At 38.9% G+C, this 19,396-nt stretch overlaps 2 protein-coding genes across 2 annotated transcripts in view; both read right to left on the bottom strand.

Annotated features, from left to right (window-relative positions):
• LOC141444556 (leucyl-cystinyl aminopeptidase) overlaps nt 1-3,939 on the bottom strand; it is a 33,335-nt gene extending 29,396 nt beyond the window's left edge. Inside the window, 1 exon segment of the mRNA XM_074110118.1 lies at nt 3,785-3,939. The gene's annotated coding sequence lies outside the window, so the exon portion shown is untranslated.
• Nucleotides 3,940-5,931: 1,992 nt separating this feature from the next.
• rept (RuvB-like helicase 2 rept) lies at nt 5,932-19,302 on the bottom strand. Its single transcript, XM_074110153.1, has 12 exons — nt 19,210-19,302; nt 18,847-19,033; nt 17,619-17,735; nt 17,192-17,273; nt 16,476-16,647; nt 15,770-15,866; nt 14,033-14,164; nt 12,941-13,053; nt 11,630-11,850; nt 10,369-10,507; nt 8,156-8,267; nt 5,932-6,079 (listed from the first exon to the last, which is right to left on the bottom strand). Exons 1-12 carry the CDS (start codon nt 19,213-19,215, stop codon nt 6,045-6,047), a joined length of 1,413 nt encoding a protein of 470 aa, XP_073966254.1. The 5' UTR covers nt 19,216-19,302; the 3' UTR covers nt 5,932-6,044.
• Between the last annotated feature and the right edge of the window lie 94 nt (nt 19,303-19,396).

Genomic DNA, 19,396 nt, shown 5'->3' with positions numbered 1-19,396 from the left:
ACAGCAATATTAGAGGGCCAATTAAGCATTTTATTTTATAAATTGTTTTACATAAATCTATGGTTACAATTATCTGATATAAATTCTTATTTACTATTATTATTAATGATATACTTCCACTTAATAGTGGCTGATTCAATTTAAATACAAAATACCTAGACAAAATAAAAAGGATAAACATATATAGTAGCTTAATACCTAATTATTTTACATACTTAGGTTTCTACTTACTGACATCATTAAAGAACTCAGTTAGTCTGCGGCAGCTCTAAGAACTACCTATATTCTTTTAACCTAATAAGGGGGGGGGCGAGCGCCAAGGACTATAGGGCCAGCGCACTATCTAGGTATTTTATACATTATATATAATAGTCTAGTTGTTTCATAATTCTTGTAAGTACTCGTAGGTATACCTAGTGCCATCCACGAAGACGCGTGATTTTGACAAAATTAGCCATTAATGACATTGTAATAAGAACCACGGCGCGCGTCATCGTGAATGACTCTACCTATATTTCAAAAATTTACTTTACTTTTTAACCATTCCTGTACGAACCTTATTCTCTGTTACGTTTCTTTACTCTAGTGCCTGTGTTTACGCTTTACGCACGTACGCTGTGCCCCATTGACTGCTGAAGAGGGCAAGCCCTAGAAAGAGTGCGTGCACTATAGAACCCTTTGGCACTATAATTGCGGAGGTAATGGGGCTACAAACCTGTTAATAACACATCGCTTTTGCGTTGTTTAAGGAATACTGTATACTACGAGTATTCTACTAACTATACTCAGCGTCACAAAATTTGGCCTAGGTTCCACCTACATACAAAACTACCGATTAAGTACTACGTAGACCTGTACAGTCGTGTTCATAAAATTGTGAGCAAAAATTTTATAAAAAATATCTGAACACGATACACGATTTGCCGCTCAGTATATCTACTTACAATTTTAAAAAACTAAAGAGAAATTAACGATTCTCCTCCACCTGCACATTGTAAGAACACATACAAATCACACAAACCCAACTATCGGCACCACGCCACTACACGTTTCAAACTCAACCAGTGTCCAGTAAGTACTGAAGCTAACGAGGGCTAAAAGATAAATATCGCTAGATGGCGTTAGTATCGTGAGGTTTTTTGACGTTACGGTCTTGCTTGCAATTGGCTCATTTAGTGTTAGCAGGGTAAAATAATATTCATATATTTTCTTTATTAAACATAACTTTCTAACAATAACTTAAAAAGATTTAAATAAAAAAAAGAACTATATACAAAAATTAAAATTAAACTAAAACTAACCTACTTACAACCAGGCTTTTCTAAGTGTTTTATTGCAAATGCCATTTTTTGAAGTTGATAATTGTAAAGCCACGCCATTTTCTATGCCGGTTATTCTTTAATAATATTTAGTTTTTTTTTCAAGTTACTTAATGCTCGGTGTGAAAAGTTGTATGAGCCACTCGGGAGCAAAATTATTTTCATCTTGGGCGTTAACACTTGAATCCCTCATTACGCTCAGGATTCTACTTTAGAATCCCTCGCTACGCTTAGGATTATATTGTAGAATCCTTCGCTACATTCTGGATTCAATTTACGCCCTCGCCGTAAATACACCATTTTGCTCCCTTGTGAAACAAATAACTATTGTTTTTAGTTCAGGAAATAATTATTTAAATTATCCCTTTATTTTTCCTATATCCTATTTTGACTAATACGTCATTGTATCACATCTCTGCTCCCTATTTATCTCAAAATACAACCCAAACATTGACTTAGCTTCCGCAGCGAGGTGTTCGACCCCTCAAGGGATTAATTTCCGTAGAGACGCAGGGGTGAAGCTCTAATAGGGTTTTGATAACTCTCTAGGGTCTGATCCCCAACTAAAACGCGTGTATGCATCGGTTTTTTTTTTGGAAACGCGTTTATCTAAGAATACAAAACAAGTAGGTACTTAAATAGGTACTTCTAAGTGATCGTGGTCGTCGTCAGGGGGGACTACTACGAAACTTCAAGTTCGTATCGTACCGTCCCACTCACTCTCGTATTAAATAATATTAACGTCAGTGGGACGGCGAGATACTAAGTTCGAATTTTGCACTTCGTAGTAGGTATAGGGCCCTGTGATAGGGCCAGGGGGCTACTATGACTTTCAAAAATCGAATTTGGTATCGTACCGTCTCTCTTACTCTCGTATTAAATAACATAAGCGTCAGCGAGACGGCAAGATCGAAGTTCGATTTTCGAATTTCGTAGTAGCCCCGCCTCGCAGTCGTTCCTTCGTGACGACTTTCTTGGGAATAGTGGGTTGTTTTCGGGCCCGCCAAAGTTCACATAATTTTCGCAAGTGATTTTTTTTCCGAATTATTGTTTTTCATTTCTTTTTTCCATTGAAATCGTATTTTTTTCTGAAAATTTTAAATGGTCATTCTATAGAAAACTGTAGGTTAAGTTAGGTTTGTTTTATAACTGAACAATTATTGGCTTCAGAAAGAGTTACGACAAATAATACATTCTGACAAACCTTTACATTTGGACTTTTAATTATATAATTATGATAATTAAAGTCATCAAAGCAAATCATCAAGAATTTTATTTAGACAGCGATTAAAGTAAAGGTTGAGGTATTTATAGAATCACCTTTGAACCAACGTGCTACACCCACGGCGAGTAAATATAGCGAGAGCCGGCGATTGGTTATATCCGGGCCATTTTCACCCGGACAGCCAGTCTGATACGGAAATTTAGGCCTATTTTCAACCCCCGATGTAAAAAGAGGGTTGTTATAAGATTGACCGTTTTGTGTGTGACACCATAGCGCTCAAACGGATAGGCCAATTTTGTTGCGTTTTTTTAATCGAAAGCTTCCTTGGTGTCATTAAAATCGGTTTGTACATGTTTTTTAGATTTAATATCTCCTACATATCTACTATCTAATATATGTATAGGTACTTAGTATTTTTGCCTCGATTGTACGGAACCCTCGGTGTGCGCGCTCGCCCCAATTTTAAACCAAACTATTTTCTATTACCCATAAGGCGTAGTTTTGGAAACTAGGGAAAAAGGTTGGTAAATTTTTGCATATTTTCTTAAAAAACTTGAAAAATATTACCCAATGTTACTTATTATTATAAAAATAAGATTCTTACAACAAGTTCGAAATTTCACGCGTTATCATTTTGCTAAACCTTTTTTTTTTCTAATTTACCTCCGAAAATAGCTTCCATGTTTATAATTTATATTCACGTTACACATTTCCTCCTTCGGGTAACCGACCTACATAAATCTACCAAAAAGCAAATGGGTGATGACAGACGGACAGACACGTATAAATATATAACTATTCCTAAGATCGAAAGTATATCGTATCGACTCGAAATATTAATTAAGACTGCATGCATAAAATTTGATCCGATAAGTATCTAGGTGTCGCAAGTAATTTCAAAAATTATTAAATATGGTACCTAGACTAGGAAAGAAAATAGAGATCACAACTAAACAATTATTATGAACTACGTGAGACTCACTTATATCTAATGAAATTAATCTAAGCCGAATTTAAGACGTGAGTTATCCGCATTTATGACATTGTCAGGTTTAATACAATATAACTACAACCCAATACACATACCGTTTGTTTAGTTAAATATATTTCGATAAAAACTCAATACAATACCGATAATGCTTAAGTGGCCTCTATTTTGTTTTCGAGTAGGACACTGGACCCTTAAAAAGCGAATGTCGGTGTAAAAATTGCAAAAATCAAATTTATCACTTTAACTTACCGCAGCGGCACCAACTCCAAATTATCAAGGCAATATAACACCAATTACCTACAAAAACACGACAAAATTCACTCTTTTGTTAGTATTTTTTATCTTGTTGTTGCTTGTACACGCAAAACACTGTCTCACTGAAAAAACATGTGGCTTTTACCAGTAGATTTGAGCAACTACGCCGAATAAGGAAATCGATTTTCCGACAACTTCGTGTTTCCTCGGGGGTGAGAGGGATGGTGATATGCCGGGTGACGTGTGGGACGGAGATGGAAAGATACGAGGGGAGATTCTCTAGTAGGGTTGATTGACGAAGTGGTACTAATGGTGTTTGTGATGTTCGATGGAGTGAGTTTTCTGATTAGATATACACATTTTTTGATGTAACGAAATTGGGGGCAAATTTCTAAAGGTTTCGGAAAGTTCGTAACGCTCTACGTGTAAGATTTTGCTAGGAAATTAACGCTCAAATTTAAATTGAATTTTTAGCTAGAAGATATTATCCTTAGTTAATATTATAAATGCGAAAGTATATCTAATTTTAAGTTTAAATTAAAATGGGCTTATAGGTTTTGAAGTCTTCGGCAACTTTTATGAAAGCACAATTTTATTATAAATGTATCTTTTAATTGCGTTACGTTCACTGCTCCAAGAGTTAGCAGACCTGAATAATTGATATTAATTTCAGCATGATATTTTGACGCGTTCCTCAGAAAAAGGGTCTTGACAGACTGACGACAAAGTCATTTTATAAGGGTTTCGTTTTTGCCAACTTAGGTACAGAACCCTAAAAAAACCTTCTTGCGACTCTAGCGCCACCTATTCATAGAATAGAAGAACTGCTACGTCATACGACTGGTATCGTTTATGTTCTCCAATCGCGATATAAATTTTCTAACCCGGATGCATAAATTAAATACTACTTGCGACGCTCTTCTTTCGGACTTCAGATCCGGGTGTACCATCTGCCTGGAAAGAAATCTCTCTCTCATTCTCTATTACGGCCATAGATGAGTTTGTATACTGATTGCGGCCTCTCCCCCCAAACTTTCGAGTAAATCTCGATCACATCTCACCCGAGACTCCGAGAGTCCGTGGTACCGCCGCATGAGTGTTTTCACTTCATTCCTCAAAACTGGAGCAGTAGGGGAATTCCGAGGGGATACTGGATGCTGGGGCAAGAGGCAGCAATTATAGGGATTGCTCCCACTTTTTTATATATTTTATTTTTATTTTGGGGATTCGAACCCTGGTCGGGGCAGATTATGAATAATACGAATGTTTGATCGAATCTTGGAAGTTTAATATGTATTTATTTATCTATATGTGTATGTATATTTATCAGTTGCTTATTTCCATTTATTTTAACATTTGAAACTTAACGGTAAAATTTGTACACGTTTTTAAATTAAACAACGAAACTTAATTGTGTTAACTTCTATAATAAATACCGCCAATATGTAGGTATTTTAAGTCCACTTGTGTTCGAAATACCGCGAAACGTGTCTTACAATTTGACTGTTAATCCAAATCTTAAATTAAACGGAGTATAGTAGTGTGGGTTGGTTCCTGTTTGCATTACTACGTCCAATTTTGTTACCGTAACCGTAACCCCGTAACCTTTTTTCAAGCCAAACTCTAAGACAAGAATCATGTAAGTAAACGGTTGTCGTTGTATATTTCAAAAATTGAACGAAAACAAAATATACAACATTTCAATTAAGACGAGATTAAGCTATTTCTAATGCGCGCGACGCCGCGGGTTAAAGCTAGTAGAATAATATTTTTTTACCCAAGAAACTGTCCAATCTCAAGCAGAGGGTCGTGGGTTCAAACCCCGGCTCGCACCTCGAAATTCATGTGCGGAATTACATTTGATATTTAACACGAGCTTTGCGGTGAAGGAAAACATCGTGAGGAAACCTGCACAAACCTGCGAAGCAATTCAATGGTGCGTGTGAAGTTCCCAATCCGCACTGGGCCCGCGTGGGAACTATGATCCAAGCCCTCTTGTTCTGAGAGGAGGCCTGTGCCCAGCAGTGGGACGTATATAGGCTGGGATGGATGGAACTGTCCAATTGAGAAAAGAAACTCCGTGTAGGTACCCGTTTTCTGTATCGCTTACTCTTTGTTGTGTACAATAAAAAGTGAATATATTGTGTTGTATTTTTTTTATTACATAGATGACCTTAACTAAGACTTAAAGTAACTTAAACCAAACCTCTTGGAACAAAACTGACTTCGAATCTTAATGTAATACGTCTAAAACTTATTGTGACACCTCCATTGCTTGCTGTGGTCCATCTGAAAGGAAAATTAATCTTTAGATGACTCAATGTACTTGAGCCGCGTAGCCATATTTTGAAAGTTTTTTGCCTCAAAGGAGCCTCAGTCCCATTCGTGCATTTGATGGAGACGGGTGCGTCGTGGGCGGACGTTGCGGATCAAAATGAGGCCTGTCGCCTCAGCGTGATCTGCAACGCGCCTCGAGTAGGGTCAACATATCTCAGGATTTGACCAAAGATCTCCGGATTTTGTGACTGCACAGGATTACGGCCGGATTTTGGAAATCTCGATAAATGTCGGGATTTTTAGAATTTTATATAAAATAGAAGATTTTTAAAAAGTAACAAAATCAAAAAATCTTTTTGTACATAATAGAGACTAACTAAAACATCAACTTTGGTAAAGACCCGCGTGAACTGAACATGACCCGCGACTTCACAATAATATCAATACTTATAATAATAATGAAAAAGATCTGATACTGCGACAAATTCTCTGGATTTTTTGACGGAAATCAGACTTTTTCTCCGGACTTTTAAATTTTTCATCTGGTAACCCTAGCCTCGAGCCCATGCCTCACAGCGAGCAGCTTCAAAATACTACATTACCTATTTGGGCATTTCTATCTACCGTTGTACCCTGAGTTTATCTCTCCGATTTTGACAAGATTTGGAAGGTAGACTCAGTCCATGATATGTCAACAAAATTGAACCTTGATGTAATGTCTATACAGTCCACTCAGAAAAATTATCTATTTTAAGCTACGAGTTTTTTTTAAAGTAGTGACGATATTTCCGTTTTGTTACGAATTTTTCTTTATAATTTTCGTAACAAAACGGACACATCCATAAAATAATTTGGGGACATATCTGGCTGGAGACCTTGTTTTATTTTTTTTTTTTAATCGGGGAGATAAACTCAGGTTACAACGGTAGATCTACCGTTGTACCCTGGATAGAAATGCCGATTTACCACATTTAAAGCTTACCAGATTCTCGTTGCACCAGATTACAAAATCGAAAATTACCCAAAGAAGTATTTTTTTTGGTGGAAGGTCCTATTTTGGACATCTTGGTATAATGGGAATGTAATAAAAGGTAATGTAGTGTTTTTAAAAATTGGTATTTTGGGAACGCGGTATTTTCGGCACGAGCGCTTTTTTTTTTTTATTCAACGGGGTGGCAATCGAACATGTGGGTCTCCTGATGATAAGAGATCACCACCGCCCATAGACACCTGCAACACCAGGGGGATTGCAGATGCGTTGCCAACGTAGAGGCCTAAGATGGGATACCTCAGGTGCCAGTAATTTCACCGGCTGTCTTACTCTCCACGCCGAAACACAAAAGTGCAAGCACTGCTGTTTCACGGCAGGATTAGCGAGCAAGATGGTGGTAGCAATCCGGGTGGACCTTGCACAAGGTCCTACCACCTGCCCTGCGCTTACAAATAATCCTACTAATTCCTACTATATGTTACTCCTTCAAGCTAAAACGGTTAGGCTGATTTGGATGATATTCCCACGGGATTGAAATAATTCGCAAAATTCACCCGCTAGGACAAGCGGGCGGGTGTTATATACAGCGCTACTGAAATCCACTATACAGGATGGCCCATCTAGATCGGTCAGTATGGGAAAGCCTGAATAAAACTATAAGACATGCTACATACATGCATTAAAAAAAAAACCTGTTTTCAGTAAGGGAATAAAACCAGGTCGTTTTGAAAAAAAAAACTTACATTATTTTTATTTGGATATCGATAGTGTAGGTTCTAAAGCAATAAATGTTAGTATGAAGTATGATATCTAGAATGAACAAAATGCATTGTTTTCATATTCTTTAATAATCTAAGTTTTATTTTTCAAAAAACGCCCGGCTTCGATTTCCGAGTAGAGTACAAGTTTTTTTTAAATGTTTGAATGCAGTTTTTCTTGTTACTAAAATCGATTACATGGTTCCTAAGAACAGAACTTCGTATGTCTTATAGTTTCAGACTTTCCCATACTGACCGATCTAAATGAGCCATCCTGTATAATATTAGGAAATTTCTACGGGAGTAGTAAAATCTCTGAATGTATTCAAGTCCACTCACCCCCGGATCCGTCGTCGAACATGAACTCGTCCTGGTATTCCTTGAGGAACTGCTCCGAACGGTGCTCGTCAAGGAACAGGGAGTAGACCTTCTTAACGTCGTCCATGCTTACCTGTCGAAGGCACGTAATAGTAAATTGTGTCTTAAGGGCGGTAAATAAGGAATTACGAACGAGAGTCTATTAGAAGCCCGAAGTCGAAGACTGAGGGCTTTAATGAGTCGATGTTCGTAATTCTAGTACCGCCCGTGCGACATACAATGTTTTTCATCACATTTGCGAGTAAAATTATACATTTGTAAAAGAAAAACTATTATTTTTTTAAAAATTGCTGATACCGCTGACTGCGCTCTTGGCAGCGCTCTGCAGCATGTGCATGGCGTGCGTGTGCAGCGCGCGCACGGAGCAGCAGCACGCCATGCAGTAACAAGCTCATGCGACCGTCCTTGGGCTTCATGACAAGAAAATTAGTACGGGCAATGACTCATGCGGCCGACCACGGGCTTCATGACAAGCACATGAAGGTCGAGGGTTTTATTTGGGGGGTTGCAACCAAGGTAGTCTGCATGTTACGACATTGTTTACGAGCAAGTGTGATGAAAATAAATGTTCCACACCAGTGTTGGGTCATTCGAATATTTAGTGTACAGTCGCCATCAAATATTTCGGAGCGGCCAAGGTGGTCAAAAATATCGGAACATGCACCATATTATTAAGGTATTAGAGTTCATGTATCGATATTTTTGATCACCTTGGCCGCTCCAAAATATCTGATGGCGACTGTACAGTCACCTGCATTAATATCTGCCACAGCGGAGCGTGCAAAACATCTGATACGTCCTACCGGCCCTAGAAATAAAGTCGTGTCAGATATTTATGCGCGCCTTTTGTGTCAGATATTGGTGCTGGTGACTGTACGTCATCCTGTCCCGTAGCTCAGGGGACACCAGTGATACGCTTTGTTAAAAACATGTTGCAATGTTTACTATTAGCATGCGAGATGAGCCATGAAGGAATTGCCTTAAAACTTCTTTATATCTTCGGGTGTGGCCTGAAATAATTAAAACATAAATCACACTCGACAAACTGAACAACATTAGTTCAGTGACTTTTAAAAATAATTAGTTTTTTAATTTTTATTACACTAGTTTTTCACTTCAGTTTAGTTTATTCGAAGAAGCAATGTAAAGCGAAATGCTTGATGTTTGTAGCGTGACAGGCGACGTCAGTTGGGTTCCAGGATGGCGTACATTGATAGCAGTATTTAATTTGAAAGAAAGAAAGAAAGAAAGAAAATACATTAATTCACAACACAAGACAACAGTATTATTAGGTACAAAAAACAACACAAAGGTATGTGTCATTGCGGTTGTGAATCGGACACTGGCTCAGCATAATGCTGAAGCGTTAAAAACACCCCAGCGCTGATTTTCAGCCAGCACCGTCGGCAACCCTCGGACCGTTATAAATACATACTACACACCATTAACTACATAAGACTACATAAATAAATAGATATATGTATATTTTTAATTTGTATGAAAAAAGGAAAATTCAAAGACTATTATTTTTAAAAGTCGCTCAACAAATGTTGTTCAGATTGATGAGGACAATCTATGTTTTAATTTTTAGCTCGTATTACAGGCCACACCCGGTATAATAATCATTTTGAAATAATCATGAGTGTTAGGAAGAACATATGTGATTTTTCCACTAACGTCGATAAGCCAATGGCTACTAGAAACACAGGGAAGCTTAAAGTTCCATCTTACAGACTGGCTAAAACCAAAAAGTCGTTTCTGAGAAATTGCATACGTTTTTATAATAAAATTCCAAAAAATATTGCAAATGAAACGGATACAAAATTCAGATCTATTGTCAAGAAGACATTAATAACAAAGGCGTATTATAAAATTAATGATTATATCATGGACAGGGATGTTTGGAAATAATTCCGATCCGCATTAGCGATCCCTTCAAATAGCGAACCTACTGTGTTAAAAACAAAGTTGTGTTAAATACTTGTGATGTATACATATCATTTAATAATATTGTAAATCTGTTTTAAAAAAATATACCTCGTTGAGTTTCTTGCTGGATTCTTCTCAACAGAGGTTTTTCCGAATCGGTGGTAGATTTATTTTGACATTCATACGCGCTTGTTATAGCCTAAATTGAATAAAGATATTTTGACTTTGACTTTGAATGGTCTTACTTCATTGGCCTTCCTCCTCTTGGCGACGAGCGATGCGGTGGTGATCAGCTGTATGGCGTACCGGAGGGAGGTCTCTGTGGCGACCCGCGTCAGCACCGTCAGGGCATCGCCCGACATCTGACAGTCCTCCTCCTCGCACCTGAGGACAATGGGAATAAATAAACACTACTAATATTGATGCGAAAAATTGTGATTGCGTGTGTGTTTGCTGGGTCGATGAACTTTTTCCTGTACAGTCGAGTGTAAAAATATGAACTTACCCACGCTTCAGAAATATGTACCACAGACACTTATTTCAACGCAATAAGGCCGTAGTAACATAATTTTTGAGTGGTTTGAATATTTTTTTTTTTTTTTTATTCATATTTTTGCACTTGACTGTACCTCGTTGCCATGGTTACGTTCCCCGAACAACTCTTTAAAAACACGAGTTTCTATAAGTTTTCTGTAGATAAAATTCAGCGGGCGTACCATTTTTGTCGTATTCCTAAACAAGCCCACTGCGAACTGCGATGTAATATTCGGGAATTCTCGTTTTTTTTTATTTTATTTATTCGACTGGATGGCAAACGAGCAAGTTGAGTTGTGGAGTTGGTCTCACCTGATGATACGTATCTCTTAGCAACCATGGGGGTCTCACCTGATGACAAGATCATTTTGACAACCCAATGGTATCATCCGATGTCAAGTATCTCCTTAAGGCGGTCGGGATCTCACTTAATCTTGAAGTCTTGGGATCTTACCTGATGCTCAGTTCGGGTTCTCACCTGGTATCCAGCATCTCCAGGTGTAGGGGTATCAAGTGGTATACAGCATATCCAGGTGTAGGGTTCTCACCTGGCATCCAGCATCTCTAGGTGTAGGGGTTTCACCTGGAATCCAGCATCACCAGGTGTCGGAGTCTAACAGCATCTCCAGGTGTAGGGTTCTCACCTGGCATCCAGCATCTCTATGTGTAGGGGTCTCACCTGGAATCCAGCATCTCCAGGTGTCGGGGTCTAACAGCATCTCTAGGTGTAGGGGTCTCACCTGGAATCCAGCATCTCCAGGTGTCGGGGTCTAACAGCATCTCCAGATGTCGGAGTCTCACAGCATCCAGGTATCGGGACTTACAGCATCTCCAGGCGTAGGGGTCTCACAGCATCTCCAGATGTCGGGGTCTCACAGCATCTCAAGCTGTCGGAGTCTCACCTGATATCCAGCATCTCAAGCTGTCGGAGTCTCACCTGATATCCAGCATCTCCAGGTGTGGGGGTCTCACCTGATGTTCAGTATCTCTCTCAGGTCGTGGTGGTCGTAGGGCGTGGTGGGCACTATGATGGCGCGGTCCAGCAGGTCCAGCGGGATGCCGTGCGGGGAGCGGTAGGTGGTGCCGCGGATGCGCGTGATGCCGCGGTTGGTCGCCATTATCACCACCGGCGCCGTCTCCGACTCCAGGGCGCGGTTCAGGAACGAGAAGCATTCTATGTCCAGCATGTGCGCCTGAGGGAAAAAGAAAATGTTCATTTATATCCAACTGGAAATATAAAAAAAAAACATTAAAGGCTGATCAGAATTATAAAAAACCTCGCCATATTTCGGGAAACCAATAGAACTAATTTCATGCACTGGTAACACTAAATTCAAATGTCATGTCTATTGCTGTCAAAGTTTAACGTTGTTTGCGCGAGTGTTATTTTGTGTTTTTGTGCGTTAAAATGCCGAAGATTATCCATAGCCTTGGAAGGAAAATAATTCACACACAATGTATAAAAGTATTTTTCATAGAAAAAGTCCGAGGGATTAGAAAATATTCCTTAAAATAACATGACCAACACCATTGTTAATATGACCTATAGTAAGTGTAAAGAATGTTGCAATATAAAACGTAGAAGTGCTGCCCTCGCGTCAGGTTTTTTATATTCCTGGTCGGCCTTTAGATTTAGAGATCAGATTTATTCAACAGTTATACAAAAGATTTATACAAACTAACAAACTACTAAAAGGGGAAGCGACCCCGCTGATGCCTGCGCCTTGCAGAACAGTCTTGGCACACGGACGCTGTTTTTCAGCCTCCCCATAATCAATACCCAATTACCCACATAACCCATTACCATCAATTCATATACACACACACAGTCTTGATTTTTAAATATCGTTTATTTATTTATTTCAATAAATTTCACAGCATAACAGTAAAAACCAAAGCAGCGTAAGATATAATGTTGATTCTGTATAGAATAAACAAAAGAACTTGCTCGCTAATCCTGCCGTGAAACAGCAGTGCTTGCACTGTTGTGTTTCGGCGTGGAGAGTAAGACAGCCGGTGAAATTACTGGCACTTGAGGTATCCCATCTTAGGCCTCTAGGTTGGCAACGCATCTGCAATTCCCCTGGTTTGCAGATGTTTATGGGCGGTGGTGATCTCTTACCATCAGGAGACCCACTTGCTCGTTTGCCATCCAGTCGTATAAAAAAAAAAAAAATAATACAACAAATTATATGATAATCAGGGAACTATTTGAAAACTTATTGTAAGTAGCCAGGCGAATAATAGCCAAAGCGTTACTATAGTATAGAAGAAGCGCGTCACCTCGTCAATGAAGAGCACGCCGGGTATCATCTCGGCCTTGCCCTCCTCGCGCCACTCCGCCACCTTACTGTTGATCTGTTCGCGGACCTCAGACTTTATCTCACCGGTATCACCTGAAATCAACAACTTTTTTGAAACATGAAATAGTAGAATGTACAACAAGAGCATAGAACGAGCCATTTTACCCAAGACGTTTATATAGCCACCCGAGCCGGTATGGCGAGGGTGGATAGACACGTCGAGGGGAAAATGGGTTTAATGCTAGAGTTTAACACTGCTTTTTCACTTCGATGGCGAGGAAATGAAATAGCAACAGCGGAAACAACTGTTCACTTACTAGGTACCTTTTATTTTTCATGCATTGCTACATAATTATATTTTTTTAGTTTTATTGATTTATTTCGATTGATTTGCTTGATTTTTAGATTTGCATACAATAAAAATTATTAAAATAAAGAATATTACATACAAGATACGCGCGAAAAACACCACTCCTTGCAGTCGGGTAAAAATATATAGAAACTTTTTTGTTTGTGGCTGTTGAACCTGATTACCTTGGTCTTAGATGAAGACTTTAATTTATTTGACTATTTTTTATTTATTTTACAATTAAAGCTTGATATAATAACAGAGTTCTAGAGGTTTGAAATTCAAGTATAGACAGAAAAACGTATTTGCATGTGACGTCACCCTCACTTTTATTTTCCTATTATTTTTTCTCTTCGTATGTCTATATTTTCAGAATAAAATATTGGAAATGGTAAATTGGTATTGATATAAAAAAACAAAGAATAAATTAAATAATAAAATAAAACTAGTTCCTTAAAACTAATCCGCTAAAAGCTTAATTTTATATTTTTCACAAAATCATATTTAATTAACCTCTTCACCGCCACAAAACAAACGAAGTGACGTGCTCTGTACGCCACAGAAAACCCAGCGACAAATCAACTTGATTTTTAATTCCATTACAGAAGGATTCATTTTATCAAATGTTGGTCATGTAGACGACTGTGGCGTGTGAGGCATTCCATTGGCTGTCACGACTGGATGACTCTGGGGGTCTAGAGGTTAATTATGATGTTTACCAACCTGAGAACAGTGCGAGGAACCCGTGCGTGCGTGAATTGATGACGTCCACTTCGTGCAGCGTCACGGTGTGGACGACTTCCTTGCGTTTCTGTAACTCGCCCTCCGGGCACTGCACGAAGCGCGCCTGCTGGCCTGAGGGACATCGGGAATGGTAACAGAATGGACCAGAGGCGAATGAGGGCTATCGTTTTTTGTCTCACTAGATGGCGCACTGTTGCGTGAGGTTTTTAAGTGTGGCTTTCAGAGTCTGTTATTACGGGCGTTAAAACAAAGTTTAGATTAAAATCATATTTAAAACACCTTAAAACCGTACCATAAAAATATCCAGCCACCACAGTGTTGCTTAGTCCCGTTTTGTTCGGAAAAAAAGGGAGGACAAAAGTTTCCGAAAGACAAAACTGTCTCAAAACACAGCATTCATTGCCCCGTAACGCATAATTGCCATAATTAATTTCAGGTAATGCAAAATATTCACAAAAAAAATCTAATTATAAATAAACCCGCGTAGCTCACCCAAAAACTATGAGATTTGACATTTCGGAGACCTCACGCTACACTAGCGCCTCTAGCGGCGAATTCATTCGCGATAGCCCTCATTGTCAAGAGCTGCTTATGCATTACTAGCCATAACACTATCCCGCGGGAACTATGCAATTCTCCGGGATAAAACTCTCCTATGTCCTCCCTAGAACGCAAACTATCTGTATACTGTAACTGTGTATTCATCTAAATCGGTTAAGCGGTTTAGACGTGATAAAGCAACAAATAAACAAACAGACTTACAAATTGCAAATAGCATTTATATTATAACTAGAGTTTACCCGCGGCTTCGCACGCGTACTATTCGATCTGGTAAATTCCAAAATTTATATCGTAATCTTCATCGAGGTGTTGTGTTAAAAACAACTATCCCGTGGGAATATTGGAATAAAAGTAGCCTATGTGTTATTTCAGACATCCAGCTATGTACATACCAAATTTCATGACTCTAAGCCCAGCGTAATCTGGCGCGTGGCAATGAATGGGTAGAGCTTTAAAGACTGCAATGCAGGATAATGAATAGATTTCTTTTTCCCTGAATGGCAACACTGGCATAGATAATAGATCGCTCGTTTTTGGCTCGAAATTCGAACTTGTGATTTTATTTTGCTTAATATTCAAAATGTACACATCCAATATCATATTTTCTCAAGTTTATCGCGATTCCTAAGGTCAAAGAATCGCATTGCTTTAAAATTCCAGAGAAATAAGGCGTTGTTTGGGAGAGACGTGTCAAAATGGTGTTGTAGAGCGCCATCCTGCTCTGTCTCGTTTTTTTGTCCCGTTCTGGCGGTTCACTTTTATATTATAGATGTTAGTGGTAGAGGCTTCGCCCGTTTGCTCAAACTGACTGACTACTTCACATATTGACGCCATATGTATCTATGAAACATATCTCCGCCATATCTACGCAACATATCTCCGCCACAAACTACGCCTCATACCCATGCCAAATATTTATGCCACATATTTACGCCACATATCTTTGCTACACATTTATGCTACATATCTACGCCACAGATCTCCGCCGCGTATCTACTCCATATGTCTGCCTACGCCACATCAATTTGGCCATACCCATGGCGTCGTAGTTCGTAGTCGTGGGTAGTTTTCCAAGCTTTATATATCTACGCCACGTACACCTACGCCACATATATCTACGCCATATACATCTAAACCGCATCAGTTTAATCATACCGGTGGCGTCGTAGTCGCGCGCGCGGGCAAAGCTGCGGCCGAGCTTGTTGATCTTGCCGGTCGCCTTATCGATCGTGATCACGTCGCCGGCTTGCACCTGCGCAGGACCAGAAAATGATGTAGACAATACCGTCCTTACCATAAGATATGGTACAAAATCAATTGAAATCGTTAAAAAAAAGTTTGTTTTTAAATTAATCCCTCATAGGTAATATAAAAGTATGATTAATTTTAAAAACATTCATTCCATAATTATAATAGTGTTTCTTCAATAAAGCTTTGTGCTGATAACGTTTTTTTTTTAATATAGGGGTTATCCATAAAGTACGTCACATATTTAGGAGGGTGGGGGGGTGGTCAAGCGGTTTGTGACAGAGGAACAAAATAACTGCAATTTTTGGGGGTATAAAATTGGTCAAAATAGGTGTGACGTACTTTATGGATGGCCCCTAAGGGAATAGAAATTTGATCATAAAAGCTTATAAAAATAGCCAGTACCTATATACAAATTTTGTAGTAGTGTATCTAAGGGCGGGGCCTGAGTAAAGACACTTCCAATTATTAAAATTTGGAAACAATATACTGAGCGACAAAAAATCTGGCCCTCAAATGTATGCAGTAGTAGCTTATTTTGTATGTAGAGTGGGCCACATTTTGTGCCGCCTGAGAATATTTTCGGCGTAAAACTTTTCGTCCTCGTACTAACCTTCTCCTTGAGCATGGAGTCCACCATTTTGGCGCCCATGTCGTAGTTAGTCTCCATGTCAGTGGTCTTGAGAGTGAGGCGGCCGACGCGCGCCGCGCCCGCGCCCCCGCCCCCCGCGGACCGGTCCACCACCACCTCAACCACTTCACCTTCGATAATCTCTGACTCTTCCCTGAGGATAATAGGTTAACCCTCAATAAAGCAAGCCTTAATATAATGAAGTATTTAAAAAAAATGTAAGTATGGTTTCTTTCAAAATGTATTTAATTTTTTTCATAAAAACTTTATGATTCAGTTTTGTGACGCCGTTTTTGTTTGGGCCGAATCGATTGTGCTCTTGATTCTAAGCAGGAAATAGCATATTTTTTCTAAAATTGAAACAAAAGGTACACTTCTCTATTGTTACCTATTCTAGCTATTATGCCTACTTAGACAAGAAGTAGAGTAGTCAGGAAAAACTGTGACCCTACCGCGCGCGAGCCGAGCGAGCGTGCCGCGGCAGCGGCGGGCGAAGCGCACAAAGCAATTATTTTCATAAACCTTTTAGACATTGTGCTTTTGGGGCAACCGGCTTTAGAGACATTTTGCTTTTTGACCATCATGCGTTTTAGACATTTTACTTTTTACTCATAATACAAATAAAACATGGTAAGCTTGATACAGAGAAAATTATAAAACAGGAGATTCAAGCACCTGAGTAATGTGTAGGTACTTACTTGATTCTGATCCCAATAGACTTCCTGATGGCCTGCGTCAGGGCTTCAGTCTTGCTCATTTCAAGGGAGTAGATCTCCGATCCTAAAAGAAAACTACTAATATTAGTGTCCGACCAAAACTAGTATTGCAACTGTGACCGAATTTCAGTTTGATTCAGTTTCTACCATAACAGAAAATTTATTTGAGTTCTAAGTATTTGAGTACATCACTGCACTTGTGTTTTTAGTGTTTCTTTTTTAAGTGTTTGTCTAGTCTATTTTTAAAACTGTAATAGTAGTCAAACAAACCCGAAATTAAAATGAATATTCATTCAGATACTAAATAATAGTTCTAATTAGAAAAAAAACATGATTCCTGCAGCATAATGATGGATATATTATGCAAACAATGTCAAGAGCCTCTGTAATAAAGTTATAGTGTTCTCACCCGCCATGCTAGTGAATGGTGTGTCTGGGCCAAGAGCCTGCGCGAGCCCCATAGCGATGGCTGTCTTGCCAGTGCCTGGCTGCCCGGCCAGCAACACAGCGCGGCCAGCTATTTTACCTGAAGTCATAATGTTACAACTGTAGTCAAATTAAAAAAGAAAGATAATTATAGCATAGCGCAATTTAACCCATTGTTTTGTTAATTTTGACATGCTAAATAAAAATAAAAACAGCTTTTATTCTCTGATCAAATACAAAATAGTTTATTGACACCAATCCACAGTCACTGCCATCCTCCTCTACCCCTCCCATCTTTTCAAAACCCTTGTATTGCTTTCCTCTAGTTCTTTTATATACAATATGAACATGAAACAATGATTAATTTCATAGTACCTATAGGTGATAAACTTAAGTAAATGACATCTTATATGTAGTAGTAACATGTCTGTCTATAGAAATTAACGTTCCAAATTCGAAAAAAGACAAGCTCCATATCAATTCTGTGCACTACTACATATGTACAACAGAGGCCGTATTGCCTAACGTTTCTGACGCCTGCCATCGCAATCAAATGACAGATTTTGCATACACAAACTGTCATTTGATTGCGATCGCAAGTGTCAGAAACGTTAGGCAACACGGCCTCAGGTCATTTACTGAAGTTTTTCACATTGTTTCCTATTGTAAAATTTAATAGTTTTTTTATTCAACCTTTCAGAGGAAGACAAAAGGAACTATGCCTATACAGCCGTAAGTCTGATTTAACCATAATTTTAAACCAGAAAGTCACCAGTCTTGAGGCCGTATTGCCTAACGTTTCTGATGTTTGCGATCGCAATCAAATGACAGATTTCGCATACAAAAACTGTCATTTGATTGCGATTGTGAGCGTTAGAAACATAAAGCACCGTTTAGACTTTCAACAAAATTATGCAAGTTGCATTACATTGTGGCGCAGTCAATCAATCAATCACTTCATACTCGTAAACTTTACAGCCTCGCAATGTAATGCAACTTGCACGATTTTTTTTCCAAGTCTAAACACTGGGCTTTAGGCAATACATCCTCTGATTTTTCCTAGTTAGAAGCTGGTCAGCTACTAAGTGCCCCATTATTTTAAACGGAAACCTGCCGAAACCCAAAACACATCTATTATCGCTCACATTCCAAAAACCCATAACATTATAACTCCAAACACGTTGTCATAGCAACGGCTATTAGTGTGATACCTTCTCGAATCATCTGTAACACGATGCCGGCTGCCTTTCTGGCCATTTTCTGCCCCACCATCCCCTGGGACACGGCTCGGGGCTCCAGGGAATCATCGAGACCCAATCCTCTAATATGCGAGTGAGCTCCGATGCGCTCTATGCGCGTAATTGAGCGCACTTCCTGCACTTGCGCTGCTGCTAGAGACTGAAAATGGACGAATTTTCATAACAAACGCTAATTTAGAGAGAAAATATGTTATTTTGGCATAATTTACACTTTGTAATACATAACCTATAAATCAGTAATGTTTTTGTTAAATAAAATTGTGTAATACCACGTTCCACACACTGGCATCAAAATTTAACTATAGATTAACTTACCGCCATATTCTACGCTACTTCAGCACAAAATCCTCGAAATAAAACACGAATAAAACAATTAAAATGCGGCAAAACGAACGTTCACTTCACTGTACCGCACTCCCCAAACAAATAATTTGACAGATCTTTTTTTTTCATTTAACAGATATCGAAATATAATAGAGGAAAAAAATATTCTGCTGTTACA

Source organism: Choristoneura fumiferana, chromosome 30 (genome assembly GCF_025370935.1).
Source record: "Choristoneura fumiferana chromosome 30, NRCan_CFum_1, whole genome shotgun sequence".
Classification (NCBI taxonomy): Eukaryota; Metazoa; Arthropoda; class Insecta; order Lepidoptera; family Tortricidae; genus Choristoneura; species Choristoneura fumiferana.
Note: the sequence above shows the minus strand (reverse complement) of the source record. Positions and strands in the feature narration are given on the sequence as shown.

Bases quoted from the DNA above. Each gene is read 5' to 3' on its own strand.
- rept (XM_074110153.1), bottom strand. The intron at 14,165-15,769 runs GTATGATTAAAC...GATGTCCCTCAG, and splicing joins GCGCGACTACGACGCCACCG to GCCAGCAGGCGCGCTTCGTG. The intron at 6,080-8,155 runs GTGAGTGGACTT...TTTTCCTTTCAG, and splicing joins GTTCGACGACGGATCCGGGG to ATGGACCACAGCAAGCAATG.